Source organism: Protopterus annectens, chromosome 2.part1 (genome assembly GCF_019279795.1).
Source record: "Protopterus annectens isolate FY-2018-M chromosome 2.part1, PAN1.0, whole genome shotgun sequence".
NCBI classification, from domain to species: Eukaryota; Metazoa; Chordata; order Ceratodontiformes; family Protopteridae; genus Protopterus; species Protopterus annectens.
In genome coordinates this window covers 667,822,177-667,843,058 of record NC_056729.1, presented here as the reverse complement: position 1 = coordinate 667,843,058, position 20,882 = coordinate 667,822,177, and the positions used below count along the sequence as shown (strand labels likewise).

The following is a 20,882-nucleotide window of genomic DNA, read 5'->3' as shown; positions in this document are numbered from 1 at the left end:
CTTGATCAATGTACAACCATCTTGTGTTTGAGTTTGTTCTGTGCTTATTCCTGGTAGGCACAGCTGTCTCTGTGATTCTATCAGCATGATTATACAGGGTAAAGAAACAATACTAATTTCATAAACTTTAATTGTACTTTGACTTAGGAATGGGGTCCATTCCCATCATGGTATTAGAAACCCAAAAGACTTGGAGAAATTAAAAAAGGTAAAGACTTTTGCCTTAGAATAGTTTGCAAATGCTGTGGTGTTATCTTGGGTCAGAGGTTTTATCATGGTTTCAAAGGAGTCAGCTTTATGGTTTGACCTTAGCAGGGAGGACATTACACAGGGGGAGGGGTACAGTGCTCCCACAAGTTTGTGAGGACCAAGTCCAGTATGTTATCACCTGTTGTGGGCATGTGGACTATTTGGTCCAGAGTGGTTTTATTTACTAAGATCAAGAATTTATGGTCCTGAAAGTTAGGGGTTGTGTATGATTTTCAATTTTTATAGTAGGATAGGTAAAGGTGCCCTTGAATATGGTATTGGGTTGAATAGTGAACTTCTCTAGTATGTGCAAGCATGAATTATCAGCTTCCTGGATCATAGAAGGGGACCTTTAGCTTGCAAGCATAGGATATGAGAATTTGCTTATAGTAATTTGGATGTGGAGAAGCTCAAGTGCGTCATCCTGCTTAACCAAACCTGAAGTGAATTTGTTACTGATTTTAATTTGAGACACTTTTACTTTTATTTCTGCCTGTGCAGTTGCTGACCTAAATGTATGGAAGGCATTGTAGCCCTGCACTACTGGGGTGTTCTCCTCCGCTTTAAGTTATATCGTGGTAACTGAAGAGATGTCAGCATTCTCCAGGGTGAGGAGAGCTTGGAAAGAGTGGAGTTTCTTGTTTAGACTCCTGGCACTGAGCAGTAGCATGCAAAACAATGTGGTCTTTTGACCAAAACCTCCCGTGCTAGCAAATATTGCACCCCCTTGGAATGACAAAAGCTAATTAAAGTCTGTCATCTTCTGTTCATACTTGTGGCATCATCCTTGGTGAATGTAGAATACTGCTTAGAGCTGGGCTCTTCAGACTGTTGGGTGACATGCCATCCTGCATGCTCATTGCTCGCTTATACACAATGAAGCTTTAGTGTTTTATTTTAAGTGCGACAGGATGCACATTCCTTAGCGGTCACCAATTAATTTCAGCCTTGCATCAGAAAGGAGATTTTATAGTGGATAGTACAGTGTAAACGAACCTGTGGGATGCCTTTTAAAGCACCCCAACCCACTATGATCCTCATTGTGCACTCCTTGGATGTTCGGCTGGAGGGCCATTGTGGGATCCCTCAAAAATTAAGAAAATATGAGATAGTAAGATGAAGAAAAAATACATATGCATGAAAGACAGGATGGTGTTATTCTAACTCTAAAGGCCTTCATCCACATATTAAAAGAATGGATCCTGCAGACAGGACAGGACCACCCCACAATGATGTGGTAAATAAACATGCAAGGAGGAACCCTTTCATATCACTTGTGCAAGCTGACTATGAAAGCCTGTGAAATAGATCAAGAGATGGACATGTTAACAGCAGCCTACATCCCCTCTCAACACAATGTTCTGGCAATCAGTCTCAGAATATCTCAAAGAGGCTCCATGAATGGATGCTGACTAGGGGTGTCTTTCTGGATATGATACATATAAAATGCATCAGAAATAGACCCATGTGCTTTTCCTCTGAACAGCCAACTGAGACAGGTTTGCTGCAGAGTAGTAACTCCAGAAACTTGAAAAATACATGACTTCTCGAACTGGACAGGTCTGTTTCTGTACACATTCCCTCCTGAACCCTTAATCCCCAGGTTACTTCTAAAATCAAGTTGGACAAGCCAGAAGTGATTCTAGTAGCACTCTTTTGTCCAAGGAAACACTGGTTCCCTCTGTTGAACAACATTGCAAGAGGAAAATGGAAACAGCTACCTCAGTGTACAGTTTTTTTTTTATGCAAAACAAGGGATCCTTCCTATACCCAACCTGGCTAGTCTAAGGTTGACAGCTTGGATGATTTTTCTCTGAGTCCAAGTAGGCACATGTACTGTGAGGACTGTTAAAGATTAGAGTCTAAGAAACTTACTTAGCTAAATGGAAAAAAAAAATCTGCCTGTGGTGCCAGTTCTGGAGCTTTGACCTAAACAAGGCAAACATGGCTGTAGTTTTATATAGTAATATCTGTCAGATCTCCTACAAAACCAGTTGAACTTGGACATCTGTCAAACTACATGCTTCTGCCATTTCAGCCTAGCTACTTATAGATCCCTACCCTTATATTCCAAGCCTTCTGTTAAATGGTTCCTAATGGGGATCCCCCATTTTAAAACACACAGAAAAAAGAATTCTCCATATTGAGATCTTAAAAGTGTTTTAGAAAATCAGCCCTGGCACCATTTGATTTGAACCATCTACCATATTGGAAGATACTGTGTTTTGTGGCGGTTTTTTGTGCTAGGAGAATTTATGAACTCCTGGCTTTAATGTGCAAAGAACCCTTCTTAGTGTTCCACCAGAACAGGGTATCCCTTCGTACTTAACCATTCATTCCTGTCTAAGGTGGTTTCTGAGTTGTCTCTTAACCAAGCTAGTCACTTGCCAATTTTCTTTGCAAATCTATGGAACGGGGAAAAAGGACCCTTCATTTCCATGATGTGCATAGATACCTGAGGTTTTATTTACACAGGTTCAAAGAACTTAGAAAGACTATTCAGCAATTTGTCTTATTTGCAAAAGAGAAAGAAGGGAAACAATAAACAAACATACCTTTTGAAATGTCTTGTCCATTTCATTTCTTTTTGTTGTTCAGCTCAAGACAAAGCCAACCCAGGATGCACCAGAGCCCACTCCACTAGAGCCATTGCAGCCACCATAGCCTTCTTTAGAGTGGTTCTTATGTCCTGATTGTTTTCTTTCCAACCTTCCTATTTCTCTGTGCTTTAGGATCTTCCCAACTCTAAGAAATGCAACAGAGAATACAGTGATGACCATTTTACAGTTTTATTAAGAACTTAGCATAAATGTAGATGTTCATGTAGATTCACTGTTGCAGTCCAGATACTCTCCCACCTACTCCCTTTCTGACCTGTTTTGCTTGTCTGTATGGGTTTGTGGTGGCCCAGTAGTGTCTTACCTACACCTTCTCGACTTCCCTACCAGACACCTATCCCTCTATATCTACTTGAGTGGGAAACTGGGGACCGCTGGGGTAGACCCGAGCCACACAGGCCTGTTTCTTTCTGCTTCACTGGGGATATAGCACCAAGGTCTTCTACCTGGCTGCAGCCATGGCAAAAAAGATCTAAGGACGGAATTGGCCAATGCATCTCTTATACTACCAATGTCCTTGTGTCCTGGTGGGGAGGGCCTCAGATAAGCCCTGGGAAAAATTAAGCTCTGGAAGTTGGGATGACAGGGTGGGCTACCTGCAGGCAACAATTCCCAAAAATAGGGACTGAAACAGTGAACCTTCTCAAATATTTACATTCATAGTATAGAATTCCTAACTCCACTGTACGTTCTCTTCAGGGCTCAGTTTTGCACACATCTGTATAAATAAATACACATTTATTTAACATTTTTTTCAGCTTCAATGTCTGTGAAGGATGTTCTCCAGAGTTTGGTTGACGATGCTTTGGTGGATTCAGATAGAATTGGTACATCCAACTACTTTTGGGCCTTTCCAAGTAAAGCTATTCATGCAAGGAAACGTAAACTGGAAATGCTGGAATCCCAGGTAAGTTAATAGGAGTTGTAAAATGTACTTCATTAGCAGAACATTTGCTGAGATGGACTGTTTTTTGAGGTTACATGCCACAAATCATCCAGTGAATAGTTGTTGGGTATTAAATATAGATTTGCAGAGAGGCAGAGAAATGTTGCCTCTAGATGTCATTTGTTAGTGTGTAATGTATGAAATTTGTCAAGCTGTGAGAGGGGAGTTTTTATCAATCCGCTCATTTTTTTCTTTCTTTTTTAATGGAATCCGGGTTTTGTGTAGAGGTGGGTTCTTCATAACATTAACTGTACTTTTGGCCATCAGATGCTATAGCTTCTCGGCATACTTTTTCATCTGGAAGAAGTGAACATTCACCAAAGCTGTCAAGTCTGTTTCCATTATGATAATAGAACTCTTATTTTAAGTTCTTCCTTTTATATTGCATTCAGGGGATCCTTAATGCTTTATCATTTGTGTGTCTCCTTTTTGTACTTTTTTTAAAACTCATTAACATGTTTTCTTCTTCATTTCAAAGTTTCGATAAGGCAATTAAGCACTCAAAGGCAGCAGATTATGTACGAGTAAGGCAAGTGTTTTATCACCCCTCAAAAACAGTGTCTTATTTCCAGTTTCTGTCGCTGACTGATCCCAGCATCCACTCACTTGAAGTAACATGCAGTCAGGATCATTATCATCAACTAACTCCTTTTTCCCATTTTTACATGACGTTTGGATGTTGTCAGATATTGCCACCTCTTTCAATTCAGTGCTGTTCTTCCAACTTATTCAGCAGTAATGTCTGATCATGTCTTGTCTCATGCAATCCATCCCGTCCTCGTCTCCTCTTGCCTTCTACTTCAAAATCTGCTTTACCAAATCAGCATTCTCTTTCCTGCATGTTACCAAACCATCACAATTTGTTTTTCTTGACCTCTGCAACTGGGGCTTCATTGGCTTCTGTTCTAATATCCTCATTTTGTTCTTCCTTTCCACAGCGTGTGCATCTTTACACATATTTCAGTCATTTCATTTCCATCACCTCAAGCTTCTTCAGCTGCCTTGCTTTCCCTGCCTAGGTCTGTGTGCTATACAGTGAAACTGGTTGCACAACTGTTTTGTACACCTTAGATTTCATGTTCTTTGGCATTATTCTGTTACACACTACCCCTAGCACTTTTTGCTGGTTGGCTTGCAGCACCTCTGACTCTAGCTTTGGTCTCCTTATTCAGGCTGTCCTTCTTAGCTTCACCTCCCAGATACTGGAAGCTGTTGATTCTCTCAATTTTCTGCTTCACCTGATTTCTTTCATTTGCTGCCATGACCGTTGTGTACTCTGTTTCATCCCATGTGCTATCCGTTTTGCATTACAGTTCCCTAGCTTGTGCTAAAATTCCTGTTCAGAATCTGTTTATGATGCTACATCATCTGCAAACAGCAGCTTATGTTGATCTGTCCTCTATGACTTGTTTGCTGATGAAATCCATGAACAGGAGTGGGCTCAGAGCTGAAATCTGATGTGTACCCACTCCCACAGGGAACCTCTCTGTGAGTCTGAACACTGCATAAACTTTATTTTTGATATCATTTAGATGATCAGATATCCTGTTCTTCAAATGACGTTCTGTTTTGCTTACATAAAAATGTTGGCATGATGAACATGTTGCCAAATATACTATTCTACTTGTCAAACAATTCCCTTTCTGGAATAGCACCTGACTACGCAGTTTATTATTCCAGGAAATTATTTTTTCTTTATTAATATATGGCCATTGACTGCACATTCCACAAGGGTGTGTACCTACAGATGTCATATCTATAGGATCTACCTTATCCTCAAGTAACTGTTTAAAAGTAGGTCCTGTACTATTTACAAATCTTGGTGTACTACCCACTCTATTTAGAACATCATGGTTCATCCTAAAGATGGGCAGCCACGGTGGTGCAGCAGTTAGCGTTTCCGCCTCACAGCAAGAGGTTCTCTGGTTCTATCCTCAGCTGGGGTGCCTTCTGTGTGGAGTCTGCATGTCCGCCCTGTGGTCGCGTGGGTTTCCTCCGGGTGCACCGGTTTCCTCCCACATCCCAAAGACATGCTGTAGGTGGACTGGACACTCTAAATTGGCCCTAGGCGTGAGTGTGCCTTCTGTGGAAGGTTGGGCGCTGGGCTGGCAACTCGACACCATAAAACTCCACTGCCAATCATGAGCCGACAAGGTAATCCGCTGTGGCGACCCCTAATGGGGAAAAGCCGAAAGTAGAAGATGGTTTATCCTAAAATATTCCAATTATCTCCAAATGCTCCCTTAATGTCATCTGAAAGATGATTATATTGTAGCACACAAGCCTTTTCATATGTAACCTCCTTTTTATGACCAGAGCTCATAGCCTTCCTAGTGACCAATCCTTCAGCCAATAATGGTTTCTATACAACACCCCACTTTGCATAGACCTCATCCAAAACTTCTTTTATTAGAGCCTGTGGGTACCCTCTTTCCTGGAACATGTATGTTACTTTATCAAGCTCTGCTTTCACATCTTCAAGGTGTGAAGTCATAAGGGTTATTCTAACAGCTTGCCCTTTAATGATGCTTCTTTTTTGAGCTAACGGATAATTACTTTGAAAGTGCAAATATCCATTACAGAAAGCATCCTTCCTATAAATTACTGATTTAAACCCACTTTTGTCATGAGACGTATATGTATCTAAATAATTAATTCCTTTTCTATTATAATTATAAGTAAATTCAAGGAAATCTGTGGTTTGGTTCATATGCCATAAACTTCTCTATTTCTTCCTCTGGCCCATCCCACAGGATAAAAATATCATCCAAAAATCTTGCATAATTTTTTATCCTATGCCAGAAAGGGCCATCTATTACATACTTGGTCTCCCATCCCAGGAGAAGCAGGTTTGCATATATGGGGGCGCACACCACCCCCATAGCTACACCTCTGATTTGTTGGTAATAATTTTCCTTTGAAATAAAGGAAATTATTTTCAAGTATTAAATTCATAATCAAACTTATCAGAGTAACTTGTTCATGTGTAAGATCTGAAAAACCAAACAATATTTCCTCAAAGTACTACCCTCCTCTTTAGGTATAACAGTGAAGAGGTCTTTTACATAAACTGTATTTAAAACAGCATGAGACAGATGGAAAATGTAAAGCAGGGAGGTATAATGCTCGGTGCCCTCAGAAGGGCAGACTACACAGGTTTACTTTCTTATTCTGCTATTAAGCAGTAAGTATTAAGTAGTGTAACGTATGAAAAATGAAAACTTCATTTTGTCGGACTGAAGTATCTTTTTTTTTTTTTTCAGAAATTCTGCAAGTATTTAAGGATGCTGTAACAATATTATGTTGTACTAATTTGTTTTGTTCTAGAAAAATCTAAATAAATATATAAAAATCTGCAATAGAAGTAGAAATGTAGACAATGGCAAGGGAAGTCTTGTCTATAAAAGAGAGCACTGAATCTGACAAGGGCACCTACCTAGTAAATAAGTGTATATAGGCAAGGAAAGCCCCACTTTTCTGATGACTTGAAATAACAAGGACGTTTACATTTTTTTTCCTGGTGTCTGATTTAAGTAAAAAGAAAGTCAGCAATATAGTATTTGTGTGTGTGTGTGTGTGTGTGTATATATATATATATATATATATATATATATATATATATATATATATATATATATATATATAAAATGTGTGTGTGTATATATTTATTTATTATTTATTTATTTTTATTTGCAGTTGGTTTACTGGGATAGTCCATTGGGCCAAGATGAACCCATTTTCAATGGAGTCCTGGGGAGAAAAGCTCCATTAACAAGGTTACAATAGGTTATACATTAAAATTACAATATTTACAAGTGATACAGCTTAGAGTATGACATTACAAGTAATGTAGTTCTAGAAACCAGGTTACAATTAGGTTTTTGGTTAAAAATACAATATTTACAATTGATACAGCTTAGAGTATGACATTACGATTAATGTAGTGACATATATATATATATATATATATATATATATATATATATATATATATATATATATATATATGTAGCCTTTGAAGTTCTAACTGTACAGTTGTAAAACCATTTCATTTTTTCTCCTCCCCTTCCCTTATGTCTGTGTCTTTAGCTAGTCAGTCTTGATATGGTCATCTCTTGTGATCTGTGGGTTTTGTGAAAATTTTAATTTGTTTCAGGATAAATCTTTCCTTTGTCTGCACCATTTGGTTGTCATACTCTCCTACCCATAGTTTCTCTTCCCAGGTGAGGAGCCACACACCATCACAAATGCTATCATGTAACAAGGCTTTGCTTGCTTGCTTATCTGATAGTATCAAGAACTCCCTTTTGTACTTGTTGATAGTGGCTTTAGAAAGTGTTTGAGGAAACTGTTTACCTCAAGACATGTTTCTGCATGCACTGTAGGTCTACTGTGAATTGTGTAAACAATGATTAGAAGGTCCTAATTGTCATTAATTACATTGAGCTAAGGGAGAAACATTTTGCTTGGTGACACTAGCTCAGAAAGAACTCGTGAAGCTTTGATATACTGCTTGTTAAGATGAAAGTTATACAGCCTTTTAGTAAACTCAAACAGATCCACATTCACCAAAAACTCAGGTTATTTTTCAAAATACAGTTAAGGTCCAAATCTTGTGCTTTTCGATTCTTTGCCAAGTCTGGAAAAATGCCACTTAATTTCTCATCATGAAAGCATGCTAAAATATGTGGTCAAAACTTTGTGGACTGGTAGGTAAATTTGATTTGTTGATTGATTGATACATTAATTACTTTTTGCCCAGAAGGTTCAACTAGGCGACAATCATTTACTGTGGCATCCTGGAGGCAAAAGCAACAGACATAAAGAAATTTAGATAATAATGTTACAAAAGCTACAGTAAAAGACTTGCAACAAAAAGTCTTTTACTGTAGCTACAGACACAGAATTGACCGTACAAGAGGACAGCTGTTGTGAAGAAAATGGGTACATGTATAAAAAGTGGCAGTTTTAATAAAGTTGTTAAAATTGATATGTACAATATTTACATGGCAACAACTGTAATGTAATCTTTGGTACTTCACTAATGCGTTCTGTGTAGAACAAGGGTGGGCAATTAATTTTCCCAAAGGGCCACATGAGAAACTAGGACTGTTTTGGAGGGTTGGACCAATAGGCTGAACTCAGAAAGTGCTGTTCTAGCAAACCATAACTAAAGTACAATATAACTGTATTCACAGTAAAGCAATAAACATCATAACAGATAAGTGCACAAGCAAATACTTATAGCATATGTACTATGAACAGCATCTGACATTTTATATTGTAAATGAAAACCTACAGTAATGTCTCACTACATCCTGCTACATAAGCATCTGGGGAGTAAGACTGCAGTCCAAAAAATGTTAATACCCCCTTGAAACACATTTGTCCTTGTCACTAAGAAATGTTTTTTTGGCCAGACTGAAATTTTGAAGAGAAGGTAGAGATCTAACACTGTTTATGATATAATTATACAGGACAGGAGCACAAATTCAGAAGATGTTGCTGCAATTGTAAAAAAAGTGAAACACGCATCTAAAGACACTTGGATCAGAAAAGGAGAATTCTGTTAGGAGATGTGAAGGAAACAGCATGTATGAAAGAAACAGAACGAGCAAGTAAAGGTCAGTAACCAAAAAAAAAAAGCTTCTGTTAGCTGAGCAGCTGAGTCAGGAGAGTAAGGTTAGGTAATTCTATATATTCTTAACTCTATTCCCCTCATTAGAACTGCTAAGGTTGGACTAGGGTAAGAAACAGCCCTTCTTTGTGCTCATGCCCCAGAGTCCTGTCCTCAACCAAAAAGTGGTACAGTTGGATCTTTGGGGCTTCTACAGGAAGACCTGTACTAATTACTCTTCCATGGATGGCATAACCCTGCCCATGTACTCCTCTCTCCCGCCCTCCCTCTTTTTCCATTCATGATGTCTTCATTCTGCCGATTTACTATGCTTTTCTGTAATAATAATAATAATAATAATAATAATAATAATAATAATAATAATAAAAAGCATAGTAAATCCTCCAACTTAACAAACTCTGATAGTCTTTTTCTTTTTTGAAACAGAATACCAGAGTTTACAATGTTTTCTGAACTACTGGAAAATCAGTTTGATTTCTGGATAGTCCGGGGGGGGGGGGGTGCAGTCTAAGTTTTTGCAATTAACAAGTGTTTTGTCTGACTTCTCACGGGACGGTCAGGGACATCCAAAGGGCCGGATGTGCCCCAGGAGCCATACAATGCCCAGGTCTGGTTTAGAACAGCAGCACTGCAGTGTGCATAATTGTATGCTGAGTACAGATGAAACTTTGTGAGCAACACTGAACACACTGGCAACTGTAAAAACAGCAGCAAAAAATTAATGCAATGAAGTCCACAATACAGCAATTTAAAATTTCAAATTTAGATTCTAATAGTCTCTGAGATATACGAGACAAAAGCACTAAATAAATTGTTGTACTGTGGACTATTCCAGCATTCTTTTTTGTTTTAATGAAACTTTATCATATTAATATATATATGAAGAACAATAACTGTCAGTAGCAATTTTAATACTCTCATGGTAGCAATGCATAGCATGACCATTGAAAGTGGACATGGAACATTATGGAATACCAGATAAAAGTAGTGAATAAGTTGTAACTGACTGCTAGAGATCTGATGTACTTCAAGGCGAAAGAGTCAGTATCCAGTAAACTTTAAGGAGATGGTCTGCAACTGCAGTACATTAATATGAGTGAAAGAGATGTCATAGAAAGAAGGCTGGGGACGGGGAATATTGAGGAATTGCAGGAAGTCTGATGACCGCAAGAAACACACATTGGGTATTGTAGTAACATCTGATGTCCTTCTATTCTCATGTTGCAGTATTCTTAGCTGTAGGGAGGTTGATGCCTGCAGCACTGGACATCTGGCCAGTATACCAAAGTCTTAGGAGCAGGGGTATGTGCTACGTTGCTTGTCAGCACCATAAACTAACGTCTGCTATAAATGTGACGTCTGCACGAACCCCCTTCAGAACTTTTTTGCCGCAGTGATCTACAGACCTGTGATCACCAACTCCAGGAATCAGTTTGTTCATTTGTTTCGGCTGTCCAATACAGATAAGTTACCTCCTTCTTGTTTTTAAAAGTACATGTCAGCTATCAAGGGGAAGTGTACTTGTGGAACACAAAGTCCACATACAGACGCGCATAAGTGCTTACTCTGTTTAGGTGAAGGCCAAGACCATACGTCTTGCTATATTTGCAAGTCTTTTTTACCTAAAACGCTTTGCAGCTGTCTGGCCGCCTTAAAGCTTTATTTAGAAAACCAGATTCTCTGGCGTCTAGCGTTCGGCATGGAGAGTGAGGTAGGTACCTCCAGCGAACTACCTCGGAAGAAGGCCAAGAAAGTTAGGTCGGACTCCCATGCTGCACCTCAGGAGTCTGGTGAGACTCTGAAGGTGAATGTTAGCCCAAGTTCTCATCAGATGCCCGTTTCACAGCTAGAACCGGGAACCATGGTGGAAGCTGGCTCGGCAGAAATGCAAAGTACATCCACTGAGGTTCATCAGTCATCAGCCCCTGATGGTGAGGGGAAACCATAGCTCGGGGCGTCTGAGGGGCCTGCTTTAGCCTTTTCAACCTCCTATGCATCGGCCTCTAATTCAACACATCCTTCTATTCCTCTGAAGAAGAAACAGAAATGAAAACATAGGGAAAATAGAGAAGCTGAACCAGCTCCTGGATGGGAATTTTTTTCCCAAAATATTTCCAGGCCCCCCAGTCTCGGGTACCTCTACCAGCTCCTATACCTGTGCAGGCCTTGGAGGATTCAGAAGAAGAACTCTCTTCGTCTGATGAATCACTTACCTGTTGCTCCCAGATAGAATCCCACAAGGACTTCAGTACCCCTCAGGAGGAGGACTCTGTTATTCCTGTATCTCCAGGAGATGATTTCTCCTTTGGGAGCACCATTTCTCTGCTGGGAGAACATTTTAAGTGACAAGCCTCAGATGTCTCTGAAACGAAAAAAAGAGATACTTGGAATTATTGCAGATGGACCAGTCCTCTCCATCTGCAGTCCCTCCCCTGCTTCCAGCCTTTCATGATGCCTTTCTGTCTGCATCCCAGACTCCTGACTCTCAGCCCCCAGCTTCCAAATGTCCAGATAGACTTTATAACGTTCCTCAGGATACACAGTTCTTATTCAAGAAGCCCCCTGAAGACCCTGCTGTCATTGCAGATAAATCATTCAGACGTCTGCCCTCCATTTCTCTGTTTCCCACTGACATGGACAGCAAATTTATGGATAGACTAAGGAAGAAGGTATATTATTCTTCCACTCTAGCCATCAGAGCCCTAAACTATCAAACTCAAATGGCTAGGTTTGTTTTAGATACCCTATCAAAAGCCTCTGCACTGATTCCAGATGTGCCAGACCCTCCTGCTAAGTCACAACTGTCTGCCCTGCTCTCTACCACCTCTCAGGTGACCAAGCACTCTGTAAAGTGCAGTTATGATGCAGTAGAGGCATCCTCCAAATCTGCAGCCTCAGGATCTGTCCTGAGAAGATGTTCTTGGGTGAGATTACAGCGCCTTCCCGTGGATGTGCAGACCAAATTGCTAGATGCACCTCTTGATAAGGCCCTTTTCGGTGCAGACACTGCAGAGCTCCTTAAATCCCTACAGGAAAAGGGCAAGGAGCTACAAAATTTAAATAATTTTGGTAGTCTCTCCTATTCCTAGGTATCATAGGAACTACCGTCAAAGGACCACCTTTGTTAAATGGCAATTATCTCAGTCTAATGCCCCACAGGCTAAAGGGCGGAGGCAACCTAGGAGACACTCCACTCCTAAACAACCTTCTTCCTCCACTCCAACTCCCTTTCGGAGACAGCCTGACAAGGACAGAGCCCTCCACTGTGACTCAAATCTGTTACCCAACTGCATTCCCTTATCCCTATACCTCCTTTCCCTACTCTCCTACCGGAAAATAACCTCAGAGGCTCGAATCCTTTCCATCATCCAAAAAGGATACTTTATGACTTGGTGGACACTTCCTCCCTTTCAGGGGACATCCTAACCACCTACAAGTCAGCTTCACCCCCCCCCCCAATTTTGGATCAGCTCCAAACTCAGGGCATCATAGAAAGAGTACCTCCAGAACAAAAAAACAAGGGATTTTACTCCAGGATGTTTTTGGTTCCAAGAAAGGATGGCCCTTGGAGGCCAATTCTGGATTTGTCTGTACTCAGTCTGTTCCTCAAGGTGCCTATCTTCAACTTCAAAATGCTCACCTTACATCACCTCCTACCCCCTCATCCTTCACCAAGCCTTCATGGTATCCCTGGATCTGAAGGATGCTTACCTTCATTTTCCTTTTCACCCTAGCTATAGGATGTTCCTATGCTTTTCCATGGGTTCCTTGCATTTTCAATTTTCTGCATTGCCATTTGGGCTTTCCACAGCCCCCACAGTATTCTCAAAGTGCCTAGCTCCAGTTATCTCCCACTGTAGAGTGCAGGGCATTCAAAGATATCCATACCTAGACAACCTCTTGATACTTCACCAGAATTGCCACACCCTCCGGCACCACCCAGACATGGTGTCCAATATCCTGGCAAACCTAGAGTTCACTATGAACCAGGAAAAATCTAATCTGACACGCAGCCAAGACCTGGTTTTCTTGGGGTGCAGGATAAAAACAGACCAGATGACAGTCTTAATTCCTTGCCAGAAGGTGAAAGCCATCACACATTACCTCCAAACACTCCTCTCTCTCCAAACATTATCAGCCTAGGAATTCCTGAGGGTCCTAGGCCACATGGCATCCTTGATACCCATGCTTCCCTTAGCAAGGCTGCATGTGAGAACATTTCAGTGGGTGCTGAGGAATTGGTGGAACCAACATTCACATCCCCTGGATACTCCTCTACCTCTCCTCCCATGCCTGAAAAAAGAGCTGCAATGGTGGATTGCAGCCATACGCCTTAATCAGGGTATATCTTTGCAGATTCCTCCACCCTCACAACAGATCTTCATAGATGCTCCAGACCTGGATTGGGGAGCTGTCCTGCAAAACCCAACAAACAAAACAAAGTTCAGGGAGAGTGGTCCTCCCTCAAACAAGGGGACCACATCACTATCAAAGAGATGAGGGCCCTTCTAGCCTTGCAAACCTTCCACCTAATTCTCCTACCAGGCACCTTAAAAGTTGTCACAGACAATATGACTGTCTTGTGGTATATCCGTAAGCAGTGGGAACAAGGTCTTGCCCACTCTGCACTTGGCAGTTCAGATTTGGTCCCTGACAGCAGAATTGCACATTCACCTGCAAGCAGTGTGTACATTTCTTCAGCAGAGAATGTGATGGCAGACGTACTCAGCAGAACCTCTGCACCCTCTCATGAATGGATGCTTCACAGGGAGGTGTTTTTGGAGCTTATTCACAAGTGGGGGTATTCCTCAGGCAGATCTGTTTGCCTCCTCCCAGAACAGGCAGATGCCTCTGTTTTTGCACAAGGGATCCACATCCACAGGCTTGGAGGGGTGGACGCCTTCTCTTTTTCTTGGGTGGGGATGTATCTTTCTCCCTTTCTCCCTTCACACTGATTCAAAAGAGTCCTTCTGAAGATTCAGAGGGACAAACCAAAAATCCTGCTGGTGACTCCCTTTTGGCCAAGACAGGATTGGTTTCCCCTTCACCTACCAGCCAAGGGCAATTGCTACAGGTTACCCCACTGATCGACCTACTCACAGAAGACAGGGGGTCATTCACTCTCAGGTGCTCAACCTCAGACTTACTCTATGGGTGATAGAGTTCTGATCCCCTTCAGACACCTGTATTCAGAAGATGTACTCAATGTCTTGCAGGAGGCCAGGAAACCTAGTACCAGGAGAAATTGTGACAAAATGGAAAAGATTCTCCAGATGGTGTCAAAAGAAAAAAACTGGACCCCTTTCTTATTCCTGTACCCATGGTCCTTTCTTACTTTTGTGAGCTTCTACACTCAGGACTGACTTACTCTTCTGTTTAGGTACATTTGTCAACTACTCGAGAAAAAAAAACGCACTAAATGAAATATAAACAAATAGATAGCAACCGGTGACTAGAAACCACAGAACTCTATTTATTAAAACAGGACAAGTTACTTTAAGCGCTTTTCATCCAGAATGGTGGCTGGACTTCTTCAGATAACTAAACACATTCAAGACACTCTTTAAATATTTCATCAAGTACATCATGTGACAAGTATCTCCATTAAAACTATTCAATTAATTAAGGCTTTTCAATTAATTAAAGCATAAATAAAAACATTACACTCTCTCATATATAGAATTACTCCCTGACTTAATGAGCTAAAAAAGTTTAGTTGAACATACTATTAATGAAAATGTTCATGTACAATGTAATTTATGACAACATATGTGCAAAATATAAAAAACATACAAATTATTAAACTTTTAAATACACTATTGTAAAAAACAAAATTAATTTAAACTTCTGAAAAATAATATTTGTATTCCTGTTGTGTTGTCTTGTAAATTAATAAATTTAAGTACATAGATCAATTATTTAATTTTTGTGTTTTTATATTTATTTTTATATATATATATAAATAAACCCTCCATCACACTAGTTGGAATAAATACATTTATCTCCACATACTTTTTTATTTTAAGTATGGGAGAATAGTGCATGTTTCATAAGTATGGGAGAATAGTGCATGTTTCATTAAGCCCTGGGAATTGGTGGGCATTTAATCGAAGTTGCCACAATAATTCTAGTTCTAAAAGTAGTGAAACTGGCCCTCAATATACATTTTCAATAATTTGGTCTATAATTTTAAACTTAAATTTGTGGTTCGATGAGTTTTCTATGTCCCTAGCCAGTGTGTTCTCTGTTTTCCTTTTCCTAATAGCATACTGATGTTCATAAATTCTTTCTTTTAGTTTTCTATCTGTTTTCCCTACATAGAAAACAAGACAGAGAATGCACTGAGCTAGGTATACCACCATTTTAGTGTTACAATTGTACCTTCCTTTAATGGAAAAATGTTGTCCTGTTGCAATGGATCCACAGTAATTACACTTTTCACATTTGAACATCCCTGGGATCCTTGTCAAGTTTACTATAGGAGTTTCCACTAAATTTTTCAAATTTTAACCCTTCCTATAAGTAACAATAGGTATATGACCAATCTTGGTAGCTATTTCATTCTCATTTTTTAACAAGTTCCCATTTTTGTTAATTTTTTTAATTCAAACATCAAAACAAAAACCAGAACGTCAGTAAAAAAACACTTTAATAACGAGCAAAGCTTTCGGAAATAATCCTTTGTCAATACTAAAATACATGAGTACATTCTCCATATATATAGGTCCCAGAGTAGTCACATGACCGACAGCCAAAGTCACGTGACCTATATTCAAAGCATAGCAGACATGTATTAAAACCTTTTAGTACAAAATGTATATAAAACTATTAAAACATAAAAAAATTTTAAATATATAAACCATATCACAGCTTAGTTCTACTAAGCTTAATCAGTATAGGTTTAATACTAACCATACTGTTTAGGCCAGGGGGAGAATCACTGGCCAGTCTTAGAATCCATCTATGTTCTTTGGTTTCAAGGGCATTATTTATATCCCCACCCCTGACAGAAGGATGTATAGAGTCTATAGCCCTGAATTTAAATGTGTCCATTTCCACAATCCATAATATGTTTACAAAAACTAGTTTAGGCAAAACTACACGGAAGTTGAAGGAAAGAATCACAGAACATAAATCAGATATTAGGAGGCACATAGATAGAAATGCATTGTGTAAACATATTATGAATTGTGGAAATGGACACACATTTAAATTCAGGGCTATAGACTCTATACATCCTTCTGTCAGGGGTGGGGATATAAATAATGCCCTTGAAACCAAAGAATATAGATGGATTCTAAGACTGGCCAGTGATTCTCCCCCTGGCCTAAACAGTATGGTTAGTATTAAACCTATACTGATTAAGCTTAGTAGAACTAAGCTGTGATATGGTTTATATATTTTAAATTTTTTATGTTTTAATAGTTTTATATACATTTTGTACTAAAAGGTTTTAATACATGTCTGCTATGCTTTGAATATAGGTCACGTGACTTTGGCTGTCGGTCATGTGACTACCCTGGGACCTATATATATGGAGAATGTACTCATGTATTTTAGTATTGACAAAGGATTATTTCCGAAAGCTTTGCTCGTTATTAAAGTGTTTTTTTACTGACGTTCTGGTTTTTGTTTTGCTATTTATCGTTGGCTCTTGTGTTCTTGGATCCTTTAATTCAAACATGTCAGTACTAAATGTTACAACAAAACTACTGTTGTATTGACCAGCTTCCCTCAGGTGTGTTTCTGTTACAAGTTGATGTTAATAAACTTTCCTGTGTAGTTAGTTCTTTTTCTGTTCCTATACTATTGGTTCTGTGTGCACATAAAATTGGTTTCGTAGTGAAGGGATGTAAATACAAGTGCACATCCCTTCACTACGAAAGTCAGTAGTGAAAGGGCAACTCGTTAGAGCAGCCAGAATGGTCACTACTAACGAAGATTTTTTATTGAATGTGAACATTTAACTGAAATGTTTTTACAGAGAGGGTACCCCAAAGGACTTATTAAGGAAGTGGTACTAGATGTTTCACACAAACGTCAGACAGGTTTTTACAAAGCCTCCATATCACAACTTCTCAAAAAACAATATCACCTTCACGGGACCTTCATTTTGTCCTTGAAAAACTCACACTTCCTCCTTTTGAGCCAGTTCAATCAGCATCACTGAAACTATGTACTTGTAAAACAGTACTGCTGGTAGCCCTCAACTCTATCTGCCAGGAGGGCCTCAGAAATTCAGGCCTTGATGGCGAAGTCCCCTTACCTCATCTTCCATAAGGACAGGGTCTCCCTCGGGACTAACCCCTTGTTCATGCCTAAAGTGGTTAATGGGTGGGAAAAAACATGTACCCGTGAATTACCACATAGGTGGCAGCACACTAAACACCGAAAGTGTGATAAGAGACTTGGGGACACAGGTGGACAGTGGTCTCACCTTCAATAACCACATCGCCACAACAGTCAGGAAATCCTTCTGTGGCACACTTCATCACTAAGGGCTTTTCATCCAGAAAAAAGGAGGTCATTGTCCCACTGTACTCATCCCTCATTAGACCCATTATAGAATGCAACAGCTCATTTGGTATGTACCTCTCAAGACAACTGCAACAACTAGAAAGGCCGCTGAAATACCTCATTAAAAGAATCACAGGCCTAAAGCAGATGCCCTATGCTGACCGTCTGAAAAAACTCCAGCTATACTCTGTCGCATATCGTCTACTCAGAGGCGATCTCTGCTTAACATACAAGGCCATGACAAACCCAGAGCTGTTAGACATGCTACACTTAAAGAAATCCCAATCCCTCAGAGCCACACGCTCCAGGGATCTAAACCTTGTCATCACAATGAACACAACATGCTGGAGGGATAGGTTCCAGACCCAGAGACTCCTCATACTCTGGAATAGCCTGCCTATACATGTCAAGCAGAGTGCCTCTTTGGCTGTCTTCAAAAGGAACCTTGACGATTTGATGGGAGAAATTCACCCCTGGGATCATGTCAGTCGCCCTGCTAGACAGGGGTCCAGGGAAGTAAATATTGTGGGAAGAAATAGCCAAGGAATTGTTATGGCCAGGCTTGTAGAGGCCCTAGGGCCGATAGCCTAGTACCAACCTTTGAACTGTCCTTGAATCAAGCCATTAACCTCCCTGTTTTTTCCCCACAACCTCAAAATCCATCTGAAAAAACCCTACATTCCTTGGATGTTCATTGACAGCTTGGGTATTACCTGGACAAGACCAAATCCATTAGAAAGTCTGACCAGCTGTTTGTCTCATTTCACCTTAGGGCCTTGAGGAAGGCAGTCTGTAAACAGACTAGATCATCATGGATTTCTAAAGCTATCTCTGCCTGTTATTCCTTTCATGGAAAGGTTTTAACTACCAGTGTAAGAGTGCATTCCACTAGGCCAGCTGCCTCTTCAGCAGCTTTTTTCAGGAGGGGGGTGGACTACGCTTCCATACTGGAAGCGGCCACCTGGTCCTCAGACCATACCTTTACTAAGCACTACAAGCTAGACTTGGTCTCTAGTACCAGAACTCTGTTTGCTAGGTCAGTTTTACAGAGTGTCATAGACCAGGCTCCTCAACCTACCTAAATACTCCAAAACACTTCTGTGTGCCAAAAGAAAGATTTAATAACAGGTAAAGTTTTCGGGTTAACCACCCTTCATCAGTACATAACATCAAGTGAATATCAAAGCCATTTAAATAGGGATAACAATTAAAAACACATGATTCAGCCAGCCTAACAGAAACACCTTTTAATTACATATTTAAAACACTACTTTTTATATAAAAAAATCTATTTCTTAAAGAAATATCTATATCTAATGTAACATATAAGACATTCCACATATATAATCATTCATAAATATTCATATCTAAAATATTGTCTATTTAAAAACCTAAACAATCTATAATATAATATTAAAATATATATTTTAAGACCGTGTAAGCAAAAAAAATCAAATATTTTCTGTCTTTTAATTAACACTGGCTTTAAACTAACTGTTACATTCAAACCTGGTTTTGCCTCAGCATCAAACCTAATAATCCACTCAAATTCTTTTAATTCTAGCATATTGTTAATATCCCCTCCCCTCATACCTAAATTTACTTCACATATTACTCTAAATTTAAAAGTATGGCCTTCATTTTCTATAATGTGCTTACTGAGTGCATTGGTTAGTATTCATAGGTTCATAGGTAGGTACTAGGCTATTGGCCCTAGGACCCATACAAGCCTAGCCAAAAAATGTACCCTGGCTTTCGCCACCCAAGAAAATTATTTTCCTGTGCCCCTGTCGAGCAGAGCCACAGAAGTGATCCCTGGGGTGAGTTTCCCATTTTCCATCCAATCATCAAGATTTTTCTTGAAGAGTGCTAATGAGGAGCTCTATTAGACATAGATAGGTAGTCTGTTCCAGAGTATGGGAAGTCTCTGGGACAGGAATCTATCCCTCCAGCTTGTTCTGTTTATTGTGGTGACAAGGTTGAGGTTCCTAGAGCGTGTAGCTCGGAGGGGTTTCTTTGTGGAGCATGTCCAACAGCTCTGGGTTTGACATAGCTTTGTATGTTGGGCAGAGATCGCCCCTGAGTAGGCGATATGCGATGGAGTAAAGCTGTAGTTTTTTTGAGACTGTCTGCATAGGGCATATGTTTGAGGCCAGTTATCCTGTTTGTGAGGTATTTCTGTGGTCTTTCCAGTTGTTGTAGATGTCTTGTGAGGTACATACCAAAATGGGCGTTGTACTCTATAATGGGTCTAATGAGTGATGAGTAGAGGGGAACAATGACCTCTTTTTTTCTGGATGAGAATCCTTTTGTGATGAGATGAGCCATGTAGAAGGATTTCCTGACCACTGTGGCGATGTGGTTATCAAAGGAGAGACTACTGTTCACCTGTGTCCCAAGGTCTCATCACATTTTCGGCATTAAGTAGACTACCAGCTATGTGGTAGTTCATGGGTACAGAGCTTTTACCAAAGGGGATGACAATACACTTTTTGGCATTGAGCTTCAGATTATGGCTTTGACACCAGGTATCTGTCTCATTGAGGCCCTTTTGAAGTTTGTCCACATCGTTAGGAGTTTTGATTATGGCTCCTAGTTTGCAGTCATCTCCAGACTTTGTTAGCCAAAGACCTTCTGTGTTGGCCTGCACTTCAGAGAAGTAGATACCAAACAGGAGAGGACCCAGGACAGAACCCTGTGGTACTCCACTTGTCACTGGTCTGATGTTGGATTTGGAATCCGCTACTTTCACAGTGTGGGTTCTGTCCGTGAGCCAGTTGGCAACCCATCTTGTGACATAGGGATTTATACCTAGTTTAGTGAGCTTATCTATAATTCCAGAGTGGGGGATGGTGTCAAAAGCCTTGGCGAGATCTAGATAAGCTGTGTGAACCATTTTACCCTCATCTATGGC

General features: G+C 40.0%; 1 protein-coding gene across 1 annotated transcript in view; it reads left to right on the top strand.

The window, feature by feature from the left end:
* The window catches only part of MND1 (meiotic nuclear divisions 1), a 937,304-nt gene that overhangs the window by 307,248 nt on the left and 609,174 nt on the right, over positions 1–20,882 (top strand). The window contains exon 4 of the mRNA XM_044063493.1: positions 3,626–3,774. Within this exon, the coding sequence (XP_043919428.1) occupies positions 3,626–3,774 (149 nt within the window). The remainder of the gene's footprint in view (positions 1–3,625; positions 3,775–20,882) is intronic.